General features: G+C 45.2%; 1 protein-coding gene across 1 annotated transcript in view; it reads left to right on the top strand.

The window, feature by feature from the left end:
* The window catches only part of LOC100554397 (sodium/potassium-transporting ATPase subunit alpha-2), a 47,460-nt gene extending 23,415 nt beyond the window's left edge, over window positions 1-24,045 (top strand). Inside the window, exons 6-23 of the mRNA XM_062964741.1 lie at window positions 996-1,130; window positions 3,001-3,118; window positions 3,199-3,467; window positions 4,995-5,193; window positions 7,235-7,344; window positions 7,447-7,581; window positions 9,926-10,115; window positions 11,426-11,601; window positions 12,653-12,789; window positions 14,827-14,977; window positions 15,166-15,334; window positions 17,765-17,919; window positions 18,066-18,189; window positions 20,220-20,365; window positions 20,466-20,596; window positions 23,245-23,346; window positions 23,633-23,724; window positions 23,910-24,045. Of these exons, the coding sequence (XP_062820811.1) occupies window positions 996-1,130; window positions 3,001-3,118; window positions 3,199-3,467; window positions 4,995-5,193; window positions 7,235-7,344; window positions 7,447-7,581; window positions 9,926-10,115; window positions 11,426-11,601; window positions 12,653-12,789; window positions 14,827-14,977; window positions 15,166-15,334; window positions 17,765-17,919; window positions 18,066-18,189; window positions 20,220-20,365; window positions 20,466-20,596; window positions 23,245-23,346; window positions 23,633-23,724; window positions 23,910-23,938 (2,568 nt within the window). The 3' untranslated portion in view covers window positions 23,939-24,045. The remainder of the gene's footprint in view (window positions 1-995; window positions 1,131-3,000; window positions 3,119-3,198; window positions 3,468-4,994; window positions 5,194-7,234; window positions 7,345-7,446; window positions 7,582-9,925; window positions 10,116-11,425; window positions 11,602-12,652; window positions 12,790-14,826; window positions 14,978-15,165; window positions 15,335-17,764; window positions 17,920-18,065; window positions 18,190-20,219; window positions 20,366-20,465; window positions 20,597-23,244; window positions 23,347-23,632; window positions 23,725-23,909) is intronic.
* Window positions 24,046-26,510: the final 2,465 nt, after the last annotated feature.

The following is a 26,510-nucleotide window of genomic DNA, read 5'->3' as shown; positions in this document are numbered from 1 at the left end:
CCCAAGTCGAACACTTCCCAAGTGTCTAGGACTGTGTGATGTATTTTTGGATGATGCGTGCAGATCCCTGTAGGGTGGCCTTTTGCAGTTGGCAGATCGTAATTTTGTCAATGCCTATTGTTTCCAAATGCCGGCTGAGATCTTTTGGAACGGCACCCAATGTGCCCATCACCACTGGGACCACCTGCACTGGTTTCTGCCAGAGTCTTTGAAGTTAGGGTTAGGGTTATTATTATTATTATTATTATTATTATTATTATTATTATTATTATTCAATCTGATCTTATTATTATTATTACATTTATTATTTTCCTCTATTATTACATTTATTATTTCACTCTATTATTATTAAAAGGATACATAAGCACATTGACACTGAAGAAAATGAAAATAAGGATTTAATCAGAGTTGAACAGTCATATCTTAAATTACAGTTTGATGTAAAAATCCAAAAACATTTAAACTACTGAGGCCTCAATGAATGTAATTTTATTGGTATCTCGGCTTATACTGGAGTCAATGTTTTCCCAGTTTTTTGTGCTAAAATTAGGTGCCTCGGCTTATATTTGGGTCGTCTTATACTCGAGTATATACGGTAATGTAATTTTATTGGCATCTCGGCTTATACTGGAGTCAATGTTTTCCCAGTTTTTTGTGCTAAAATTAGGTGCCTCGGCTTATATTTGGGTCGTCTTATACTCGAGTATATACGGTAATGTAATTTTATTGGCATCTCGGCTTATACTGGAGTCAATGTTTTCCCAGTTTTTTTGTGCTAAAATTAGGTGCCTTGGCTTATATTCGGGTTGTCTTATACTCAAGTATATACGGTAATCCACACTGACACCCCTTGAACTCCCATGGCGTTCTGCCTTGGACTCTGGGGAGTTGTCCTTTTACAAAATCTTTTGCCTTCTCTGTCAAGATTTTGTGTAGGGTGGATAGTTGGGTACCTTTGTGGCACCTGCTACAGCTTGAATGCCTTTCATCCACAGCAAGCCTTGGTGATTCGGGAAGGCGAGAAGATCCAAATCAACGCTGAAGGTGTGGTGGTTGGAGATCTAGTGGAGGTGAAAGGAGGAGACCGCGTTCCTGCCGATTTAAGGATTATCTCCTCTCACGGCTGTAAGGTGGGGTTGACATTATTATTATTATTGTATGACACAGCAAACAAGATAGACATGCTGGATTTCATATCACAAAATCACAAGTCGAACACTTCCCAAGTGTCTATTATTATTATTATTATTATTATTATTATTATTATTATTATTATTATTATTATTATTATTATTATTGTATGACACAGCAAACAAGATAGACATGCTGGATTTCATATCACAAAACCACAAGTCGAACACTTCCCAAGTGTCTAGGACGGTGTGATGTATTTTCGGATGATGCTGCAGATCCCAGTCGGGTGGCCTTTTGCAGTTGGCAGATCGTGATTTTGTCAATGTCTATTGTTTCCAAATGCCGGCTGAGATCTTTTGGCATGGCACCCAGTGTGCCCATCACCACCGGGACCACCTGCACTGGTTTCTGCCAGAGTCTTTGAAGTTCAATCTTGAGGTCCTGAGAGCAGCTGAGTTTTTCCTGATGTTTTTCGTCAATGCGACTGTCACCTGGGATGGCAACATCAATGATCCAAACCTTTTTCTTTTCCACAACCGGGATGTCTGGTGTGTTGTGTTCCAGAACTTTGTCAGTCTGGATTCGGAAGTCCCACAGTATCTTTGCGTGCTCATTTTCCAAGACTTTTGCAGGTTTGTGATCCCACCAGTTCTTTGCTGCTGGGAGGTGGGACTTGAGGCATAAGTTCCAATGGATCATTTGGGCCACATCGTTGTGCCTCTGTTTGTAGTCTGTCTGTGTGATTTTCTTACAGCAGCTGAGGATATGATCCATGGTTTCATCAGCTTCCTTGCACAGTCTGCAAAGAATAATAATAATTATTATTATTTTATTGTATGACACAGCAAACAAGATATCATAAAATCCCAAGTTGAACACTTCCCAAGTGTCTAGTACTTTATTATTATTATTATTATTATTATTATTATTATTATTATTATTATTATTATTTATGACACAGCAAACAAGATAGATATGCTGGATTTCGTATCACAAAATCCCAAGTCGAACACTTCCCAAGTGTCTAGTACTGTATTATTATTATTATTATTATTATTATTATTATTATTATTTTATTATGACACAGCAAACAAGATAGATATGCTGGATTTCGTATCACAAAATCACAAGTCGAACACTTCCCAAGTATTTAGGACTGTGATATATTATTATTATTATTATTATTATTATTATTATTATTATTATTATTATATTGTATGACACAGCAAACAAGATAGATATGCTGGATTTCGTATCACAAAATCACAAGTCGAACACTTCCCAAGTATTTAGGACTGTGTGATTTATTATTATTATTATTATTATTATTATTATTATTATTATTTTATTATGACACAGCAAACAAGATAGATATGCTGGATTTCGTTTCGCAAAACCACAAGTCGAACACTTCCCAAGTGTCTAGGACTGTGTGATGTATTTTCGGATGATGCATGCAGATCCCAGTCGGGTGGCCTTTTGCAGTTGGCAGATCGTGATTTTGTCAATGTCTATTGTTTCCAAATGCTGGCTGAGATCTTTTGACACGGCACCCAATGTGCCCATCACCACCGGGACCACCTGCACTGGTTTCTGCCAGAGTTTTTGAACTTATTATTATTATTTAATACACAACAAGATGAGTATACAGCAAACAAGATCACTATGTCACACATCGGACACTTCCCAAGTGTCTAGGACTTTGTGATGTATCGGCGAATAATGCGTGCAGATCCGAGTAGGGTTATTGTTGTTGTTTTTGTTGTTGCTGTTTGTGGGAGGGTTATGGCTGCTGGCTGGTCTGTCTCCCAGTCTGGGTTCACATTTCAGAGATCGTAAGGCCGCTTCTTCCTTTGCTTTGGGCAGGTGGACAACTCCTCCTTGACCGGCGAGTCGGAACCACAGACCCGTTCGCCCGAGTTCACCCACGAAAACCCGCTGGAGACGCGCAACATTTGCTTCTTCTCCACCAATTGCGTGGAAGGTGAGAGAACGTAAGGGGAGCAGCAGGAGGGCAAGAAGGGCATGGACCTCTTGGTAAGACCACCCTTGGCCTCCACACAGGTACAGCCCGAGGCATCGTCATCTCCACCGGTGACCGCACGGTGATGGGGCGCATCGCCTCCTTGGCATCCGGCCTGGAGGTGGGTCGGACCCCCATCGCCATGGAGATCGAGCACTTCATCCGCATCATCACCGGGGTGGCCGTCTTCCTGGGCCTCTCCTTCTTCATCCTCTCCCTCATCCTGGGCTACACCTGGTTGGAGGCCGTCATCTTTCTCATCGGCATCATTGTGGCCAACGTCCCCGAAGGGCTCCTGGCCACCGTCACGGTGCGTGCCTCCAGCCCCAGCTTGTTCTCAACTCTGGGTTTGGGTTAGAGCAAGGGTCCTCAAACCCTTTAAGGGGCTTCACGGTCCCTCAGACTGTTGGGGGGCCGGACTAGGATGAAATTGTCCAAAATTAGGATTGTTGTTGTGTGTCTTCAAGTCGTTTCAGACTTAGGTCAACTCTAAGTCTAAAGTTTAGGATAGAGGCCAGGTCAAGGTCCTTGGAGGGCCTTAGTTTGCAGACCCCTGATCTAGACAGTCTCATAAGATCATAGGCAAGCAAAGAGACCTCCAAAGGCCATCTAGATGGTCTTATAAGACCATCGGTAAGGAAAGGGACCCTCAAAGGCCATCTAGATGATCTCATCAGGTCATCAGAAGACTATAGATAAGGAAAGGGACCCTGAAAGATCATCTAGATGGTTTCATAAGACCATAGGTAAGGAAAGGAGCCCCAAAGGCCATCTAGATGATCTCATCGGGCCATCAGAAGACCATAGGTAAGCAAAGAGACCCTCAAAGTCCATCTAGATGGTCTTATAAGACCATCGGTAAGGAAAGGAACCCTCAAAGGCCATCTAGATGATCTCATCAGGTCATCAGAAGACTATAGATAAGGAAAGGGACCCTGAAAGATCATCTAGATGGTTTCATAAGGCCGTAGCTAAGCAAAGAGACCTCTAAAGACCATCTAGATGGTTTCATAAGACCATCGGTAAGGAAAGGGATCCTCAAGGGTCATCTAGATGATCTCTTCAGGCCATCAGAAGACCATAGATAAGGAAAGGGACCCTCAAAGACCATCTAGATGGTTTCATAAGACCATAGGTAAGGAAAGGGCCCCCCAAAGGCCATCTAGACAATCTCCTAAAACCATAGGTAAGGAAAGGGACCCTCAAAGGCCATCTAGATGATCTCTTCAGGCCATCAGAAGACCATAGATAAGGAAAGGAACTCTCAAAGACCACCTTGATGATTTCATAAGACCATCGGTAAGGAAAGGGGCCCCCAAAGGCAGACAGTACAGGGTTGCAAAGACAAGGACAAACAGACTAAGAGATAGCTTTTATCCTAGGACTGCAACTCCATGGTTTTGCATTTATGTGGCATTGGGGGCTGTGTGGTGGTGGTTGGATTGTGGAGGGACGTGAGTGTTGTTGAGATGTGTGCTGGAGAAAGCATTTAATTTCATTGTACAATGTACGGTGACAATAAAGTTATTTGATTCGATTCTATTGAGAACCATTGAGCTAAAGGCACAATGCCACATGCCTTAAGCTTTATGGTTTATGTTAAGGTCCTCAACTTCGTGGCGAATTTAAGCCATGAGGATTTGTTCTTTGTTTAAAACTGATGTAGGATTTGGGCCAGTGTGTGACCCCGAGAGAGTCATAGATCGAAATGTGTGGTGACACCAGAAGGAGAGAGTTCCTCTTCTACTCAAAGACACCACCAAAGAGTCTGTGCTCCAAGGGAACGTTGCAAAAAAGTCTCCCAGGTTCACCCTGGCTTCTGTGTTCTTCCAACCAGGTCTGCCTGACCCTGACTGCCAAGCGCATGGCGCGCAAGAACTGCCTGGTGAAGAACCTGGAGGCCGTGGAGACCTTGGGCTCCACCTCCACCATCTGCTCAGACAAGACGGGGACCCTGACCCAGAACCGGATGACCGTGGCCCACATGTGGTTCGACAACCAGATCCACGAGGCCGACACCACCGAGGACCAATCTGGTGAGGGCTGACCTTATCCATGATCTCCTTCCTGGCGGCAACATGTGTGCTCCAGAGCTGCCCATGCGATGCAGAAATGGAACATTTACTGTATATACTCGAGTATAAGCCTAGTTTTCCAGCCCTTTTTTAGGACTGAAAAAAAGCCTCCTCGTCTTATACTTGTGTGAGGTCCTGGTGGGCTTATATTCAGGTCGGCTTATACTCAAGTATATATGGTATATTTATTCTTTTTCTCTATTATTATGGGTATTATTACATTTATTATTTTCCTCTATTATTATTACATTTATTATTTTCCTCTATTATTGTTGTTACTTTTACATTTATTTTTATTATTATAAATACAGTGTTCCCTCAATACTTCGCGGTTCACTTTTCGCGGATTCGCTGTTTCGCGGTTTTTCAATAAACTCTAAAAGACTATTATAAATCATAAAAAATTACAATTTACAGCTTAAGGAAGGGAGGAAGGAGAAGCCAAAGGGAGAGAAATGGAGCCCAAGTGGAAACGGGAGAAGAAGGAGGCCACAAATGGACAGCCAGGATTGGGATGAGCGAAGTTACGAGCTCTGAGGCAGGGCTGAGCATTTATCCCTGTCCTATGGTGCCTGCCAGGACACAGGGGGCGGGGCTAGAGGAGGGGGCGGGGCCTCTTCCCAAGTGCCTCAGGGGAGGTATAGAGGCTCAGCCCTGTCTCGTGCTCTTTGGAAGAGGCCCCGCCCCCACCCTTTAGTCTTAAAAGGCCTCTCAGGAGAAATATAGAGGCTCAGCCCTGTCTCAGACTCTTAGAAAGAGGCCCCGCCCCCACCCCTAGCCCCACCCTTTAGTCCTAAAAGGCCTCTCAGGAGAGGTATAGAGGCTCAGCCCTGTCCCGTGCTCTTAGAAAGAGGCCACGCCCCCGCCCCTAGCCCCACCCTTTAGTCCTAAAAGGCCTCTCAGGAGAAATATAGAGGCTCAGCCCTGTCTTGCGCTCTTGGGAAGAGGTCACGCCCCCTTGCCTGGCTCCGCCCTTTAGTCCTGAAAGACCTCTCAGGAGAAATATAGAGGCTCAGCCCTGTCTCATGCTCTTGGGAAGAGGCCCCGTCCCCGCCCCTAGCCCCACCCTTTAGTCCTAAAAGGCCTCTCAGGAGAGATATAGAGGCTCAGCCCTGTCCCGTGCTCTTAGAAAGAGGCCCCGCCCCCGCCCCTAGCCCCACCCTTTAGTCCTAAAAGGCCTCTCAGGAGAAATATAGAGGCTCAGCCCTGTCTCGCGCTCTTGGGAAGAGGCCCCGCCCCCACCCCTAGCCCCACCCTTTAGTCCTAAAAGGCCTCTCAGGAGAAATATAGAGGCTCAGCCCTGTCTCATGCTCTTGGGAAGAGGCCCCGCCCCCACCCCTAGCCCCACCCTTTAGTCCTAAAAGGCCTCTCAGGAGAAATATAGAGGCTCAGCCCTGTCTCAGACTCTTAGAAAGAGGCTCCGCCCCCGCCCCTAGCCCCACCCTTTAGTCCTAAAAGGCCTCTCAGGAGAAATATAGAGGCTCAGCCCTGTCTCGCGCTCTTGGGAAGAGGCCCCGCCCCCACCCCTAGCCCCACCCTTTAGTCCTAAAAGGCCTCTCAGGAGAAATATAGAGGCTCAGCCCTGTCTCATGCTCTTGGGAAGAGGCCCCGCCCCCACCCCTAGCCCCACCCTTTAGTCCTAAAAGGCCTCTCAGGAGAAATATAGAGGCTCAGCCCTGTCTCAGACTCTTAGAAAGAGGCTCCGCCCCCGCCCCTAGCCCCACCCTTTAGTCCTAAAAGGCCTCTCAGCAGAGGTGTAGAGGCTCAGCCCTGTCTCATGCTCTTGGGAAGAGGCCCCGCCCCCGCCCCTAGCCTCACCCTTTAGTCCTAAAAGGCCTCTCTGGAGAGGCATAGATGCTCAGCCCAGTCTCCGGCACTTGGGAGAGGCCCTGCGCCCATGTCCTAATAGGTGCCACCACCGCCCCCCTGGATTGCTGGGCCCTCTCCACGACCTTCTCAATGACAGACACCCCCCTCCCACTTCACTCTTTTCTCCACCCAGGAGCCACCTTTGACAAGCGCTCTCCCACTTGGACTGCCTTGGCCCGCATCGCAGGGCTGTGCAACAGAGCCGTCTTCAAAGGAGGGCAGGAGAACATCCCCATTTCCAAGGTACAAAGCTCCTCGGGTGACCCAAGGAGAAGGTTGTTCTTTGAAGCAGAGTCTGCGGACAACTTCCTCTCACTTGCTCCTTCCTTCGTTCCCTTCTTCCAGAAAGACACTGCTGGGGACGCCTCCGAGTCGGCCCTCCTGAAATGCATTGAGCTGTCGTGCGGCTGTGTCAAGAAGATGAGGGACAAGAGCCCCAAAGTCACCGAGATCCCCTTCAACTCCACCAACAAATACCAGGTGGGAGCTGGAAAGGAGAAGTCCTACAGTTGGAAGAGACCCCATGAGACTATCCAGTCCAATCTCTCTCTGCTATGCAAGAACATATACCATATATATTCAAGTATAGGCCAACCCAAATATAACCTGAGGCACCTAATATTATAACAATAATAACAATAATAATAATAATAATAATAATAATAATTTATTTGTTTGACCAGTCATATGACCATTTCAAAGTGCAACATAAATAAAAACAAGGCAAAAAGGATGGGAGGACAGGCAGCTGACCATCTGTTTGCCGACAAAATAATAATAATAATAATAATAATAATAATAATAATAATAATAATAATAATGTTAATAATAATACGGAATCAAAATACAAATGATCGGCACATTGGGTGCCATGCCAAAAGATCTCAGCCAGCATTTGGAAACAATAGACATTGACAAAATCACAATCTGCCAACTGCAAAAGGCCACCCTGCTGGGATCTGCACACATCATCCAAAAATATATTACACAGTCCTAGACACTTGGGAAGTGTTCAACTTGTAATTTTGTGATACAAAATCAAGCATATCTATCTTGTTTGCTGTGTCATAATAAAATAATAATTATATATTGACAAAATTACATTAATAATAGACATTGACAAAATCACAATCTGCCAATTGCAAAAGGCCACCCTACTGGGATCTGGGCGCATCATCCGAAAATACATCACACAGTCCTAGACACTTGGGAAGTGTTCGACTTGCGATTTTGTGATACGAAATCCAGCATATCTATCTTGTTTGCTGTGTCATACAATAAAATAATACCACAAAAATAATAATTTTACCACAAAAAAACTGGGATAACTTATTGACCCGAGTATAAGCCAAGGGTGAGAAATAAAGCGGCTCCTGGTAAATTTCAAAATAAAAATAGATACAAATAAAATTACATTAATTGAGGCATCAGTAGGTTAAATAATGTATATATATGGTTATAGATTTACAGGTACATGGATCTATATTTATATAGTATTTGCTATTACCTGCAAACATATGAGGGGAAAATTCATATAGAAAATTACTGTATATCGATAGATACAAATATATAAGTACAGTAGAGTCTTGCTTATCCAACATAAACGGGCCGGCAGAACGTTGGATAAGCGAATATGTTGGATAATAAGGAGAGATTAAGGAGAAGCCTATTAAACATCACATGAAGCACCAAAACATCACGTTAGACAACAAATTTGTCAGAAAAACTAGTTCAATGCGCAGTAATGCTATGTAGTAATTACTGTATTTACGAATTTAGCACCAAAATATCACGGTGTATTGAAAACATTGACTACAAAAATGCGTTAGATAATCCAGAACATTGGATAAGCAAGTGTAGGATAAGTGAGACTCTACTGTATATGGCTATAGATATACAGGTACATGGATCTATATTTATATAGGATTTGCAAATACCTGCAAACATATGAGGGGAAAATTCATATATAAAATTAATGTATATAGATAGATACAGATATATAAGTGCATAGGGACTGCAAATGCATGCAGGGGGTTGATGACGATATATCTGTAGGAGAGTTTGACAAATATTTCAGGGGAAAATGCTTTTATTTATTTATTTATTTACATCACTTTTACTCCGCCTTTCTCCCCGAGAGGACTCAAAGCGGCTTACAATAAATAGGCAAAAATTCAATGCCTAAAAACAATGTAAAAACAACAATTTATATAAAAAAAAATCTACAAAACAACAATTCATATAAAACAGATACCATTGCAAAATAAAATCACATTATATAAAATTTTACGCATGTCCAAGATTAGAATCCATTCATCCAGAATCCTCAATAAATCTTTATAAGATTAATGGATATATATTTTTCTTCTTCCTGACTTGCAAGGGCGTCTTTCCCTTTTCAAAACATTCCCTTGGTTAAGAGCGAGGGAGGCTTTGCAAAAGAAAACACACTGATAAGGGAGGGCAAGAGAGGAATATATCCTATAATGCAAGCCATGAACCCATTATAAGCCAAGGGGGGCTTTTTCAGTCTTAAAAAAAAAGGCTGAAAAACTAGGCTTATACTCGAGTATATACAGTAAATTTTAGTCCAAACCATGTGAAATCAATGGTCTCATTCATCAAATGCTTGCGTGCACAACCATGTCTTTAAGGCTTAGGAGCCAACCTACAGAACTGATCTTTCTAGTAATCTGTATTTGTCCAGAAAAATGGTTTAGAACCAAGGACAGCTCTGAGTGAACAGGGAAGGCTGTAGGCAAACTCAAGCTTCTACAATTGAGGCTTTTCCACGGCTGAGGTGCTGCCACTTTTCTTCCTGCAGCTCTCCATCCACGAGCCAGAAGACAGACCCAACGGCCACGTCCTGGTCATGAAAGGAGCACCAGAACGGATCCTGGACCGCTGCTCCACCATCCTGCTCCAAGGACAAGAGGCCCCCCTCGACGAGGAGATGCGGGATGCCTTCCAGAATGCATACCTTGAACTGGGAGGACTGGGAGAAAGAGTGCTGGGTGAGGCCTTGGGAATGGAAGGGAGGGAGGGAGAGAACGGGAGGAATGAAGGGTCAGGAAAGGAAGGAATGAGTGGAGAAGAAGGAGGAATCTAGGAGACTTAGTAGACGAGTGGTTCCCAAACTTATTTGGCCTGCCACCCCCTTTCCAGAAAAATATTACTCAGCGCCCCCTGGAAAGGGGGGCGTGGCTTAGAGGGGTGGGCGTGGCCTCTCCTCAGTCAAGATGCAGGGCTGGGAGGAGGAGGGGGAGGTGGGCGGGGCCACAAATGGGTGGCCAGGACTGAGATGGGCGGAGTTACGAGCTCTGAGGTAGGGCTGAGCTTCTATCCCTGTCCTGCAGCGCCTGCCAGGACACAGGGGGCGGGGCTAGAGGAGGGGGTGGGGCCTCTTCCCAAGTGCCTGATGGGGCTGAACCTCGATACCCCGCCCCCGTGTTCTAACAAGTGCCTCAGGGGAGGTATGCAGAGGCTCTTGGGAAGAGGCCCCACCCCTAGCCCCACCCTTTAGTCCTAAAAGGCCTCTCAGGAGAGGTATAGATGCTCAGCCCTGTCTCGGGCTCTTGGGAAGAGGCCACGCCCCCACCCCTAGCCCCACCCTTTAGTCCTAAAAGGCCTCTCAGGAGAAGTATAGAGGCTCAGCCCTGTCTTGCGCTCTTGGGAAGAGGCCCCGCCCCCACCCCTAGCCCCGCCCTTTAGTCCTAAAAGGCCTCTCAGGAGAGCTATAGAGGCTCAGCCCTGTCTCGGGCTCTTGGGAAGAGGCCCCGCCCCCACCCCTAGCCCCACCCTTTAGTCCTAAAAGGCCTCTCAGGAGAAGTATAGAGGCTCAGCCCTGTCTTGCGCTCTTGGGAAGAGGCCCCGCCCCCACCCCTAGCCCCATCCTTTAGTCCTAAAAGGCCTCTCAGAAGAGATATAGAAGCTCAGCCCTGTCTCAGGCTCTTGGGAAGAAGCCACGCCCACTCCTCTAGCTCCGCCCCCTGTGTGTCCTAACAGGTGCCTCAGGGGCTCAGCCCTGTCTCTGGCACTTGGGAAGAGGCCCTGCCCCTCCTCTGACCCCGCCCCGTGTCCTAATAGGTGCCATCACCGCCCCCCCCCGGATCGCTGCAGCGCCCACCAGGGGGCGGTAGTGCCCACTGAGTCAACAATGGGATGTGTTAACTAAAAAAAGCCAGCGTGATTCTAGGCTGTGTCAATAGGAGTCTAGGAAATAGATGGAGGAAGGGGAGGGAAGGAGAAAGGAGAAAAGTAATGAGAGAGGGAAAGAGTTTCCTTTTTTCTGTGCATTCTCTCTTCCCATCTCTCCAATCCGTAGGCTTCTGCCACTATTACCTCCCCGAAGACCAGTTTCCACGGGGCTTTAAGTTTGACGTGGACGAGGTCAACTTCCCCATCAACAACCTCTGCTTTGTGGGGCTCATGTCCATGATTGACCCGCCGCGGGCCGCAGTGCCAGACGCCGTGGGGAAATGCCGCAGCGCCGGGATCAAGGTAAGGTTGCCAATTCATGATTGTTCAAGACCTTGAGGCTTCTGGGCCAAAGCCTGACGCAGAGAGACATCAAGCCCTGGGGATGTGAGTAACTGTTTGGCATTAAATACCAAACACTGTGGCTCATTCAAAAACACAGCAAGAGAATATGTGTTGTATCACTTAAAATAAAATAAAAACATATGCACGAAAGAATAGCTTCACCTTGCTATATACACCAAACTGCACACAGGCTGAAGTCTTTTTACTTTATTAGAAAATAGAAGATAAAAAGTTCTTTAAAAACAAAAGTAAAGTTCCAAAAGATTGTTACAAAATACAGCCTTGGAGCATAATTCAAGGAATCACCAGCAATAAACAGAGTTCCATTAGAGCAAGACAAAGTCCCAAGAACATGAATACAAGAGCTGCAAGATAATCCAGGAAAATGAGAGCTTGCTTCTTGGTTGAACGAAAAGTAGCTTTGACAAAGGTTTGTCTCCAAACACATTGCTTTGATACCCTTTGCAAAGCATGAAAGCATTTCTCTGGCCTCTGACCTCCCTCTTGTTTGCAATTCTCACACTCCTCCGAACCCTGAATTCCAAACGGTCAGCTCGATCTAAGAACCTGTGTCATCAAGATCAGCCTGCTCATTAGTTTGCTGAGCCTCATTATCAGACTGAGAACTGTCCTCCTTTTCCAAGTCAGTTTGCACCTGGCTAGTTTCAGTATCATCAACATCATTCCTTGCTGCGGGAAAATGTACTGGCACTCTCTGTTCCTCATCTTCTACAACAGGGACATTTTGAACCTGATTGTGAACCTGAATCCCATCATCCTCATCAGAGTCAATCTGAGGTTCCAGCTGAGTCACAACATAAAGTGACACGAGAAGAGTGTTCCTCCTTGCTCACTAAGTCAATACATGGACCTCCTAGGGCTCCATCCCATCTCCAGACAGCCCCAAAAGGCCTTCTAGGCCAGACAAAAGGAGCCAACTGTCAAGTTACCAAGTCTCCCCTTGCCTCACTTTTCTTTAAGCCTTTCCCTCCCTTTCCTTTTTCGACAGGTCATCATGGTGACCGGTGACCACCCGATCACAGCCAAGGCCATTGCAAAGGGGGTTGGCATCATTTCCGAAGGAAACGAGACTGTGGAGGACATTGCGGACCGGCTCAACATCCCTGTCAACCAAGTCAACCCCAGGTAGGTGGGTCCATTGGTCAACCAGGTCAACTCAGGTAGGTGGTTGATATCCCTCAACCAGATCCATCTTGGATAGGCTGCTCCTTTGACTTCCAACAATGAAGTTGGTTCCAGGTAGATAGGTTCTTTGACTTCCTTCAATGAGGTTGGTTCCAGGTAGATAGGTTCGTTGACTTCCGTCAATGAGGTTGGTTCCAGGTAGATAGGTTCGTTGACTTCCGTCAATGAGGTTGGTTCCAGGTAGATAGGTTTTTTGACTTCCTTCAGTGAGGTTGGTTCCAGGTAGATAGGTTCGTTGACTTCCTTCAGTGAGGTTGGTTCCAGGTAGATAGGTTCTTTGACTTCCTTCAGTGAGGTTGGTTCCAGGTAGATAGGTTCGTTGACTTCCGTCAATGAGGTTGGTTCCAGGTAGATAGGTTCTTTGACTTCCTTCAGTGAGGTTGGTTCCAGGTAGATAGGTTCGTTGACTTCCTTCAGTGAGGTTGGTTCCAGGTAGATAGGTTCTTTGACTTCCTTCAGTGAGGTTGGTTCCAGGTAGATAGGTTCGTTGACTTCCTTCAGTGAGGTTGGTTCCAGGTAGATAGGTTCTTTGACTTCCTTCAGTGAGGTTGGTTCCAGGTAGATAGGTTCGTTGACTTCCGTCAATGAGGTTGGTTCCAGGTAGATAGGTTCTTTGACTTCCTTCAGTGAGGTTGGTTCCAGGTAGATAGGTTCGTTGACTTCCTTCAGTGAGGTTGGTTCCAGGTAGATAGGTTCGTTGACTTCCGTCAATGAGGTTGGTTCCAGGTAGATAGGTTCTTTGACTTCCTTCAGTGAGGTTGGTTCCAGGTAGATAGGTTCGTTGACTTCCTTCAGTGAGGTTGGTTCCAGGTAGATAGGTTCTTTGACTTCCTTCAGTGAGGTTGGTTCCAGGTAGATAGGTTCTTTGACTTCCTTCAGTGAGGTTGGTTCCAGGTAGATAGGTTCGTTGACTTCCTTCAATGAGGTTGGTTCCAGGTAGATAGATTCTTTGACTTCCTTCAATGAGGTTGGTTCCAGGTAGATAGATTCTTTGACTTCCTTCAGTGAGGTTGGTTCCAGGTAGATAGGTTCGTTGACTTCCTTCAATGAGGTTGGTTCCAGGTAGATAGGTTCGTTGACTTCCATCAATGAGGTTGGTTCCAGGTAGATAGATTCTTTGACTTCCTTCAGTGAGGTTGGTTCCAGGTAGATAGGTTCGTTGACTTCCTTCAATGAGGTTGGTTCCAGGTAGATAGGTTCGTTGACTTCCATCAATGAGGTTGGTTCCAGGTAGATAGATTCTTTGACTTCCTTCAATGAGGTTGGTTCCAGGTAGATAGATTCTTTGACTTCCTTCAATGAGGTTGGTTCCAGGTAGATAGATTCTTTGACTTCCTTCAATGAGGTTGGTTCCAGGTAGATAGATTCTTTGACTTCCTTCAATGAGGTTGGTTCCAGGTAGATAGGTTCGTTGACTTCCTTCAGTGAGGTTGGTTCCAGGTAGATAGATTCTTTGACTTCCTTCAGTGAGGTTGGTTCCAGGTAGATAGGTTCGTTGACTTCCTTCAATGAGGTTGGTTCCAGGTAGATAGGTTCGTTGACTTCCATCAATGAGGTTGGTTCCAGGTAGATAGATTCTTTGACTTCCTTCAATGAGGTTGGTTCCAGGTAGATAGATTCTTTGACTTCCTTCAATGAGGTTGGTTCCAGGTAGATAGATTCTTTGACTTCCTTCAATGAGGTTGGTTCCAGGTAGGAAAATCCTTTGATATCTCTCAACGAGGTCAATCCAGGAAGGGGAGTCCTTTGACCTCTGTTAAGCAGGTAGGTGGGTCCTTTGCCAGATCAACCCAGATAGGCCAGTCCCTTGACCTCTGTCAATGTCAGCTCCAAGTAGATAGATCCTTTGACCTCCGTCAACTAGTCCAATCCCAGATAAGTAAGTCCTTGATGTCCAGATGATATGCCTTCCATCCGCACATCCCACCTTCCCATCTATATCTACTCTGCCTCCATGCGACTTCTCCTACCCCTCAGGGAAGCCAAGGCTTGTGTGGTCCATGGCTCCGACCTCAAGGACATGAATGCTGAAATCCTGGACGAGATCCTCAAGAACCACACCGAGATTGTCTTTGCACGCACTTCCCCGCAGCAGAAGCTCATCATTGTGGAAGGTTGCCAACGGCAGGTAAGGGGGAAACAACATTTTTTCCATCTGGATCATCGATAATGTTTAGTAGGTCGGGACCTAGTGGACTTCATAAAACAGCACCGCCACTCCCATTGTTTTAAGATACAAAGTCAAAGAGATTGTGTCTATGGGACTTTCTTCTGCTGGTATTAACAACACGTTGATTATCTTTTCCTGCTGCTTAGGGGGCCATTGTGGCTGTGACCGGAGATGGTGTAAACGACTCGCCTGCCCTCAAAAAGGCCGACATTGGCATTGCCATGGGCATCTCTGGCTCCGATGTCTCCAAACAGGCTGCGGATATGATCCTCCTGGATGACAACTTTGCCTCCATTGTGACCGGAGTGGAGGAAGGTGCGTACCACATAGTCACATACACACACTCCAGGCAAGGCCCGTTGATCAGATCCATTGATTTATGGTCTTTATCAGGCAGCAAAATGCACTGATTTGAGCGTTGGACTCTAAAGACCAGGGTTCGAATCTGTACCTTGCCATGAGGACTTGCACAAGTCTCAATCTCAAAATAGAGACAAACTGGTTACCAAAACCACTATAGGGTTGCCTGAAGTCAAATTTGGCGTGATGGCCCATAAGAGCAGAGCGCGTTTTAATGTTGTGCGAGGGAGACCAACATTTATGGAAACCCAGAAGGCAGTCCCAAGCGAGCCAGACTCTCTGAGTCTTAAGGGAAGGCAGTTGAGAATAAATCTCGTCAAGAGAACCCTAAGAGGGAGTCACCGCTCGTTTACTTGAAAACACAGAGCAAGATGCATTTGTGTCCCTCCTTTTCTCCAATGCTGCCACAACAGCCCTGCAAGGTAGGTGTAATGAAGTATAAATTTTGGTTTACAGATGTTATGTTTAATTGTGTGTATATGTTTTAAAAGGGTAAATATTAGAGTTACCAGTTGGTGGGGGATGGTAGCCAGCTCAGCATTCTGAAGCTAGCAAGAAAGGGGCGGAGCTAGCTGGATGAAAAAGGAGGGAATGTTTTAAAAAGAGTTCAGTCTGTAATCGGAGGAATTACAGGGAAAGACTGGTTCTGAGGTGGTTAGAACCAGGGAAGTTCAAATGTCAGTCTGTGCTCTGATGAGGCACAGGGAAGATTGATTCCAGGTTGATGGGATCAAGGAGACTCAATTGTTCATTTTGAGTTGGTTTTAAATAAGTTTGGTGACTTATTTAATGTAGTCTGTGTCCTGGTAAGGAACAGAGAATCTGTGATAGTATATCACAGGGGTGACTGTGGTTTGAAGTCACTGGATAGTCCAAGTTTCAGACTTTGGGAACCAATCCCAGCTGGACTCACAGAGATCCATTGAAGTAACGGTCTAAAAGTGGCAGAGGAAGAAGTTTTAACTACTTTAAGTAAAAGAAATGATACTTTAGAGAGTTGATTCATCTCATTCTAGTATTGTAACTGTTAATAAGAATACCTCTAAGTGAGAAACAAAATTGTAACCACTAAGCTCTGTGCCTGAATAAACTTGTTTATTGTTCTTCCAACATCTAAGCCTCTGTCGCATATATTCTAAACCAAGTTACGCTACCCTTTAAAGTGAAGAAGAAAGGGAAAAAAAGTAAAAGGTCTCCTGCCTGAGTCTTTGGTGGTTGCATCTTTCCAAATTGGTGTTAGTCATTCATAGTCCTTTACAAATTGGTGGCAGCAGTGGGATAAAAAGATTCCCCCCTGCCTGAAAGAACCTTAGACCAGGGGTCCTCAAACTTTTTAAGCAGAGGGCCGGTCCACAATCCTTCAGACTGTGGAGGGGCCGAATTATCATTTGAAAAAAAAAATACAAACAAATTCCTATGCATACTGCACATGTCTTATTTGTAGTGCAACAACAACAACAACGAAAGAACAATACAAATACAATATTTAAAAATGAAAACAATTTTAACCAATATAAACATAGGATTTCAATGGAAAGTGTGGGCCTGCTTCTGGCCAATGAGATAGTCAAGTTAATTAGGATTGTTGTTGTTGTTGTGTGCCTTCAAGTCATGTCAAACTTTGGCCGAGCCTAAGTCTAAAATTATTTATTTATTTACTACCTTTATTTACTACATTTATATCCCACCCTTCTCATCTTGAAGGGGACTCAGAGCAGCTATATGTACATACAATATATTATATTATTAGCATAACACAATATTAGCATTATATATTACTATATTGAACTATACCACTATACTATTATATAATATCTAATATATAACATATAATTAATATTATTATATGGTATTACTATTAGTATTATATTGTATAACATAAAATTATTAGCAATATTATATGTATATACAATATATTATATTATTAATAATAATAATAATAAATAAAACTTTATTTATACCCCGCCACCATCTCCCCAATGGGGACTCGGGGCGGCTTACATGGGGCCATGCCCAAGACAATACAATATAACCATAACATAATACCATTAAATAATACATTACATAAAATAAACAGATCGAAACAGCAATATAACAAGAGCGGGCCGCATGAACACTACATTTAAAAACTAGATTAAAAATTAAAACTGATATAAAAATATTATATTATAAACCTGAGGGCAGGGGCCAGGTAAATGACCTTGGAGGGCCGCATCCGGCCCCCGGGCCTTAGTTTGGGGACCCCTGCCTTAGACGTTCTTAGCACCTTACAGTAGGCCATACCGAAATTGACTGTTTTGTGCCTCTGGGACAGTTTAGAACCTGGATCACACAAACTGTAAACCCCAAACCCTCTCCTCATGTCTCCTTCATTCTGCCTGGCAGGGCGCCTGATCTTCGACAACCTCAAGAAGTCCATTGCCTACACTCTCACCAGCAACATTCCAGAGATCACCCCTTTCCTCCTGTTCATCATCGCCAACATCCCTCTGCCCTTGGGCACCGTCACCATCTTGTGCATCGACTTGGGCACAGACATGGTGAGTGTGCGGCCATTAGGAACATAGCGCATGGAGGGACGTTAAGGTGAAAACATGGGAGAAGTCTCCTTCGTTGGGTGTTCGGGTCCGAAGTAGACCGGGAAGCCATGCCATGCCATTCATAGGACCTTGGATTGTGTCTCTAGGTGCCAGCCATCTCCTTGGCTTATGAAGCAGCTGAGAGTGACATCATGAAGAGGCAGCCGCGCAACCCGAAAACCGACAAGCTGGTCAATGAACGTCTTATCAGTACGGCCTACGGACAGATTGGTGAGTAGAAAGGTTGGGTTGCTGTGAATTTTCTGGGCTGCATGGCCATGTTCCAGAAGCATTCTCTCCTGACGTTTCGCCCACATCTATGGCTGGCATCCTCAGAGGTAATGAGGTCTGTTGGTTATGATTATGGCTGGTTTGTAAGTGTTATTTATTGTCTATTTTAATTATATAGTTGTATCTGTTTTAATATTGTCTCTCAATTGCTGACTATGTAATGTCCTGACGTTTCGCCCACATCTACGGCAGGCATCCTCAGAGGTTGAAAGGTTATTTTGAGCTGCGGCACCAGGCCACCTTGCTTTAAAGTTAGGCCAAATATAATTTTGATTAAGAATGAGATTTGAACCCAGAGCCTTCTACTTCCAAGGCATATACAAGGTGGGCCAAAGGTCGCAAAAGGGGTTGCAATATTGAATCTTTATTTTTATTTTTAATTTGCAGTATCTTAGCATCATATACAGTACCGAAAAATGGAATCTCATTCATGGTGTCCATTACCATAGCATCCGTCAGACCCTTTTGTGACTCTTGGCCCACCGTGGACTTGCCACGGAGATGCAAGCTTTCCTTCGGTTAGGACCCTTGCTGAAAAACGGAAAAGCACAAAAGTAAAATCAAAAATTTGTGGCACTTTAGCCCTTCCAACTTTTCCCCACCTCTGTCTGCGGAAAAATTGTCCCTGCGAGAATATCATTGGCTATTTCAGTGTGCGTTTGATTAATTCACCAACATGATAGACCCTTTCACCGAGACATTACTTCTTAGCACTTTAATCCCTTCCTACCTTACCTTATCCCATATTATCCCAGTTGACTCTCTGACAACTTTATTAAAGCTTTGGATATTGTGTTTTATATGCCTGACCCCTTTTATCTCCAGTGGCTGATGCTGTATTATTACTCAATTGTTCTGATTTTATGTGTTTTATTGTATTTTTATAATGTTTAAATTGTTTATTTTATTTTATTCATGTTATAACTGTTTTTGTTTTGATATTGCTTTGTTTTGTTTTGGGCATTGCCGCATGTTAGCCACCCCGAGTGGGATAGAAAAATAAATTATTATTATTATTATTATTATTATTATTATTATTATTATTATTATTATTATTATGAGCCTCCCCAAGTCCCTTCAGGGAGATGGTGGCGGGATAGAAACATAAAGCATCATTATTATTATTATTATTATTATTATTATTATTATTATTATTAGCCACCCCGAGTCCCTTTGGGGAGATGGTGGTGGGATAGAAAAATAAATTATTATTATTATTATTATTATTATTATTATTATTATTATTAGCCTCCCCGAGTCCCTTCGGGGAGATAGTGGCGGGATAGAAAAATAAATAAATAAATAAATAAATAAATAAATATTATTATTATTATTGTGAGCCTCCCCGAGTCCCTTTGGGGAGATGGTGGCGGGATAGAAAAATAAATTATTATTATTATTATTATTATTATTATTATTATTATTATTATTATTATTATTATTATTATTGTGAGCCACCCCGAGTCCCTTTGGGGAGATGGTGGTGGGATAGAAAAATAAATTATTATTATTATTATTATTATTATGAGCCTCCCCGAGTCCCTTCGGGGAGATAGTGGTGGGATAGAAAAATAAATAAATAAATAAATAAATAAATAATTATTATTATTGTGAGCCACCCCGAGTCCCTTTGGGGAGATGGTGGCGGGATAGAAAAATAAATTATTATTATTATTATTATTATTATTATTATTATTATTATTATTATTATTATTATTATTATTGTGAGCCACCCCAAGTCCCTTTGGGGAGATGGTGGTGGGATAGAAAAATAAATTATTATTATTATTATTATTATTATTATTATTATTATTATTATTATTATTATGAGCCTCCCCGAGTCCCTTTGGGGAGATGGTGGCGGGATAGAAAAATAAAGTATTATTATTATTATTATTATTATTATTATTATTATTATTGCTTAGGTCCCTCTAGAGTGGAGGCCTGACTCTCTGCCCTCCTTTGCCCAGGTATGATCCAGGCCCTCGGAGGCTTTTTCACGTACTTTGTGATCCTGGCTGAGAACGGTTTCCTGCCCACCACTTTGCTGGGGATCCGTTTGGACTGGGACGACCGCTCCAAAAATGACCTGGAGGACAGCTATGGCCAAGAGTGGGTGAGTCCTTTTCAAGGCAGTCTCACGGAGCCTACACTTCAGATACAAGAAGATCCATTGGCTGGAACCATGAAGTCTTTGTCTTTCCTCCTCCTTGCAGACCTACGAACAGCGGAAAGTGGTGGAGTTCACCTGCCACACGGCCTTCTTTGCCAGCATTGTGGTGGTCCAGTGGGCCGACCTTATCATCTGCAAGACCAGGAGGAACTCGGTCTTCCAGCAGGGCATGAAGTAAGTGCCTTGTCTCCATCAAAGCTTCTTTGTTTTTACATTACAGTAGAGTTCCGGTTATTCGACATAAACGGGCGGGCCGAATGTCGAATAACTGGATCTGACGGATAATAGGGAAGCCCTATTATCCAGCAAGCCGGTTGAAGGAAGTGCCCCATGCACGTTGCTAGGTAGATAACAAGCTACCTAACAACGCTCAGGGGTGCTTTCTAAGCCGAGTGCTCACCGCTCTGCCCCTTGGGAAGCACCCATGCGCGTTGCTAGGTAGCTTTCTATCTACCCAGCAACGCGCACAGGCACCTCCCAAGGGGCAGAGCAGCGAGAACTCGGCTTAGCGAAGCGCCTGTGCGCGTTGCTAGGTAGCTTTCTATCTACCTAGCAACGCGCACAGGCGCCTCCCAAGGGGCAGAGCAGCGAGCACTTGGCTTAGCGAAGCGCCTGTGCGCATTGCTAGGTAGCTTGCTATCTACCTAGCAACGCGCACAGGCACCTCCCAAGGGGCAGAGCAGCGAGAACTCGGCTTAGCAAAGCGCCTGTGCGCGTTGCTAGGTAGCTTTCTATCTACCTAGCAACACGCACAGGCGCCTCCCAAGGGGCAGAGCAGCGAGAACTCGGCTTAGCGAAGCGCCTGTGCGCGTTGCTAGGTAGCTTTCTATCTACCTAGCAACGCGCACAGGCGCCTCCCAAGGGGCAGAGCAGCGAGAACTCGGCTTAGCAAAGCGCCTGTGCGCGTTGCTAGGTAGCTTTCTATCTACCTAGCAACGCGCACAGGTGCCTCCCAAGGGGCAGAGCAGCGAGAACTCGGCTTAGCGAAGCGCCCCTGCGTGTTGCTAGGTAGCTTGCTATCTACCTAGCAACGCGCACGGGCGCTTCTCTGCTCGCCGCCCTGCCTCTTGGGAAGTGCCTGTGCGCGTTGCTAGGTAGATAGCAAGCTACCTAGCAACGTACATGAGCGCCTCCCAAGGGGCCTGGGACGTCGGATAATACGGAGTGTCGGTTAAACAGAAGTCGGTTAACCGGAACTCTACTGTATTTAAATCTTTCGATAATTCGAGCAGCTTCAACCTTTTTCAGGGTTGGCCGCCTCAAGCGGCAGCTGAAACGTTTCCTGCATGTGGCATTTGCTGGCAGATTCGTGCATAAGTCTGAAACAGCCGCAAGGTGGCAAGCTGCACATATTCTTCCAACTCCTACGTTCAGTGAAAGGATCCAAATTGGGATCGGGGCCCATAGTTTAAAAAGCAGTAGCCTAGATAACCTCTAGAGTGTAATAATACAAATAATAATAATATCTACCTATTATTATTATTATTAGAAACACAACAAGATGAGTTCACAGCAGACACTCTGCTGGCTGTTGTATTGGATCACACATCAGACACTTCCTATTATTATTATTGTTATTATTATTATTATTATTATTATTATTATTATTAGAAATACAACAAGATGAGTTCACAGCAGACACTCTGCTGGCTGTTGTATTGGATCCCACGTCGGACCCTTCCCAAGTGTCTAGGACTGTGTGATGTTGTATTATTATTATTATTATTATTATTATTATTATTATTATTATTATTATTATTGTATGACACAGCAAACAAGATAGACATGCTGGATTTCATTTCACAAAATCACAAGTCGAACACTTCCCAAGTGTCTAGGACTGTGTGATGTATTTTCGGATGATGCTGCAGATCCCAGTCGGGTGGCCTTTTGCAGTTGGCAGATCGTAATTTTGTCAATGTCTATGGTTTCCAAATGCCGGCTGAGATCTTTTGGCATGTCCCCAATGTGCCGATCACCACTGGGACCACCTGCACTGGTTTCTGCCAGAGTCTTTGAAGTTCAATCTTGAGGTCCTGAGAGCGGCTGAGTTTTTCCTGTTGTTTTTCGTCAATGCGACTGTCACCTGGGATGGCGTCATCAATGATCCAAACCTTTTTCTTTTCCACAACTGTGATGTCTGGTGTGTTGTGTTCCAGAACTTTGTCAGTCTGGATTCGGAAGTCCCACAGTATCTTTGCATGCTCATTTTCCAATACTTTTGCAGGTTTGTGATCCCACCAGTTCTTTGCTGCTGGAAGGTGGGACTTGAGGCATAAGTTCCAATGGATCATTTGGGCCACATAGTTGTGCCTCTGTTTGTAGTCTGTCTGTGCGATTTTCTTACAGATAGGATCCATGGTTTCGTCGGTTTCCTTGCACAGTCTGCATTTTGGGTCATCAGCTGATTTTTCGATCTTGGCCTGAATGGCCTTTGTTCTGATGTCTTGCTCCTGGGCTGCAAGGATCAGGCCTTCTGTCTCCTTCTTCAGGGTCCCATTCGTGAGCCAGAGCCAGGACTTCTCCTTATCAGCTTTTCCTTCAATTTTGTCAAGGAACTTTCCATGCAGTGTTTTGTTGTGCCAGCTGTCAGCTCTAGTTTGTAGTGCGGTTTTCTTGTACTGGTTTTTTTGTCTGCTTTGCTTTGAGGAGTTTCTGATTTTTGACTTCAATCAAAGCAGGTACTTCACTTTGCTTTATATATTCTGCCAGGGCATAGGTGACAAGACCAACCAGAGGGTCAATTTTGCTCCCTTGCCATCTTTTCCCCTCTGAGTTTCTACCTACTGACCCTCTCTTTTCTTCCCCTTTGCTCTTTGCAGGAACAAAATCCTGATCTTTGGCCTCCTGGAAGAAACAGCCTTGGCCGCCTTCCTGTCCTACTGCCCAGGGATGGGTGTGGCGCTGCGCATGTACCCATTGAAGTGAGTGGCTGGAGGAAGGTGGGGGTACCATCCCTGCCTCCTTGCATACCAATATATCTGTCCAGTTATGACTTTGGGGACCCCCTTCCAAGTCAACATCAAACGGAGCCATGCCTGTTCATCATTAAGCCCCACTCCTCTTTTGATGCCAAAGTGAAAAATACTGCTGGTTCTCCGGAACCATGGATGGTGCATCTACCCAAAAGCAACCCTTATGAAACGTTGGAAGAGATGTCTCTGCCCATTCTCTCCTCTCTCTTCACCACGTCTTTTTCTTCCTCTCCAGGGTCACTTGGTGGTTCTGCGCATTGCCCTACAGCCTGTTGATCTTCATCTACGACGAAGTGAGGAAACTCCTCCTCCGGCGCTATCCTGGTGGTGAGCATCCCCCTCCAGCCCTAGCCCACCCTTGTCCCCTTTGGAGCTGAGGATGGGTGGCCATCTGTCCGGATGGCTTTGATTGTGTCTTCCTGCTTTGATTGTGTCCCAGACCCCCGCTTCTCCCTTGTTTTTCCTCCGCTGCCAACCCTAACTGGAGTCTCCACTCTGCCTTCTTTTGCCAGGCTGGGTGGAGAAGGAGACGTACTACTAAACCCATGATGCCAAGCCGAAGCCTCCGACCGGAAGCCCTGCCCCTCACAACCTGTAGCCAAATGCGTAGTTGGCAGGATGCAATAAATGTAACTTAACCTCTTCTCACCACTGCCTTGCCAGGGGCATATAAGGCATCGCCAGCTGATATAATCTTTTGCACAATCCGTAGGTTCACTCCAGTCCCATAATGTTGCTTGGCAGGTCTTGGTTTCAATGGGCCCGTGCTCTCTCCCATCTAGACCAGTGATTCCCAAAGTGGGTGCTACCGCCCCCTGGTGGGCACTGCAGCGATCCATTGGGGTGGTGATGGCACCTATTAGGACACAGGGGCGGGGCCAGAGAAGGGGCGGGGCCTCTTCCTAAGTGCTGGAGATAGGGCTGAGCATCTATACCCCTCCTGAGGTGCTTGTTGGGACACAGAGGGCGGAGCTATAGAAGGGGGCGGGGCCTCCTCCCAAGAGCCCGAGACAGGGCTGAGCCTCTATATTTCTCCTGAGAGGCCTTTTAGGACTAAACGGTGGGGCTGGGGCAGGGGCAGGGCCTCTTCTCAAGAGCGCAAGACAGGGCTGAGCCTCTATAACTCTCCTGAGAGGCCTTTTAGGACTAAAGGGCGGGGCTGGGGCAGGGGCGGAGCCTCTGTATTCCTCCCTGAGCCGCTTGTTAGAACACGGAGGCGGGTTATAGAGGTTCAGCCCTGTCAGGCACTTGGGAAGAGGCCCCGCCCCCTCCTCTAGCCCCGCCCCCTGTGTCCTGGACAGGGATAGAAGCTCAGCCCTGAATCAGTGCTCGTAACTGCGCCCATCCCAGTCCTGGCCGCCCATTTGTGCCTCCAACAGACAAAAAAAATTTCTTTCTTCCACCCTGGACATTATTCCACAGATATGTAAACCCCACTTGCCTAGTTTCCAACAGACCTCACAACCTCTGAAGATGCCTGCCATAGATGTAGGCGAAACGTCAGGAGACAATGCTTCTGAAACATTAATTAATAATAATAATAATTATTATTATTATATTAAGATAGATGTGCCTGTAAAGTAGGGTGGCACAGAGAGGAGGGCCTCTCAGGAGAATATTACACTAATCTATGGGGATATATAGCCTGGATTTGCTTCCTATGGGTGAGTAGATGCACATTAGATTGCACCCAGGACAAAACCAGCAAACAGTTTTTATAGCCCTTTGATCCCACAGCATTATGGAATTAGAGAGATTTCGGGAAGTACAGTAGAGTCTCACTTATCCAAGCCTCGCTTATCCAAGCCTCTGGATAATCCAAGCCATTTTAATAGTCAATGTTTTCAATATATCGTGATATTTTGGTGCTAAATTCGTAAATACAGTAATTACAACATAACATTACTGCGTATTGAACTACTTTTCTGTCAAATTTGTTGTATAACATGAACTTTTGGTGCTTAATTTGTAAGATCATAACCCAATGTGATGTTTAATGGGCGTTTCCTTAATCCCTCCTTATTATCCAAGATATTCGCTTATCCAAGCTTCTGCCGGCCCGTTTAGCTTGGATAAGTGAGACTCTACTGTACATAGAAATCTCTGGCAGAAAGAGCTACGAATCCCAGGGTTCTCCTAGATGCATTCACAGTGATTAAAATGGGACCTGGGTGCTTTGGTTATGCAACACGAAACCTTGGGCCATCGATCCAGAATTGGAACCTAGTTTGCAACCGTCATCTCCCTGGATGGTCCCTCTGCCTTCCCAAAATTCCCACTATTTCAAACATCTCGAGATGTTTCAAAAGATGGCACTTTCTCGCTATCACGGCCATCGTCTTGGCTCCGTTTGGGTCTCTCTGTTTGTCTCCAATGCATTGGTCATAGACGTCCCAAAGTTTTGGCTGGGGTTCATTTCTTGTTTTCTGGGTACCAACCCGTGGCCAGCTTGGCATCCTATCCTGGAGCCTGTTTCACCCCACAGACTGTCTCTCCACCACCCCAGACCCCCTTTTCCAACCCTAGATCCATCTCCCAGGTGCTAATGACGCTAAGAAGAGCTGGAGCGGCGGTTTAAAAATAAGGCTGCTCATCAGCAGAAAGGGCCAAAATAGTGCCACGGCTCACTTAAGCTGTCAGGACCAAGTCGGCATTTTGCGCTGATTAAAATAACGCCAGCTGTCCTGGACTGGAGGCTTCTTGAAGGCTAAAAATAGCCTTCCAGGACATAGCTTGCCTTAAAGGCTTCTGCGAGGCCTGTCCGCACAGACTTCTGGCCCGGCCTTACCTTGCCTTCCCCAGCTGTGTGCGCAGCGCACAAAGACACATCCACACGCATGCAGAATTTGACCCGGAGAGGTAAACCCAACCATTCACTCAGCGGGAAAACAAACTTTCCCCCTTGTGCTCTCAAGTTACCCCACAGTTCGGATGTTGGGAAAGGGTGGCATCACTGGGACACGTTGCAACTAGACATGTCCAAAAAATCGTTTTGAATCGTATATCGGAATTATTTCGGATTGTTCTCGCTTTTTGATACGCATTCCGAGACATTGTCTCACAGCGCAACCAGCAATGTAATTTGAACCATTGTTGGCCCATTCTCTAATTGT

The sequence above is a fragment of the Anolis carolinensis genome, unplaced genomic scaffold (assembly GCF_035594765.1).
Source record: "Anolis carolinensis isolate JA03-04 unplaced genomic scaffold, rAnoCar3.1.pri scaffold_14, whole genome shotgun sequence".
In the NCBI taxonomy this organism is placed as follows: domain Eukaryota; kingdom Metazoa; phylum Chordata; class Lepidosauria; order Squamata; family Dactyloidae; genus Anolis; species Anolis carolinensis.
Note: the sequence above shows the minus strand (reverse complement) of the source record. Positions and strands in the feature narration are given on the sequence as shown.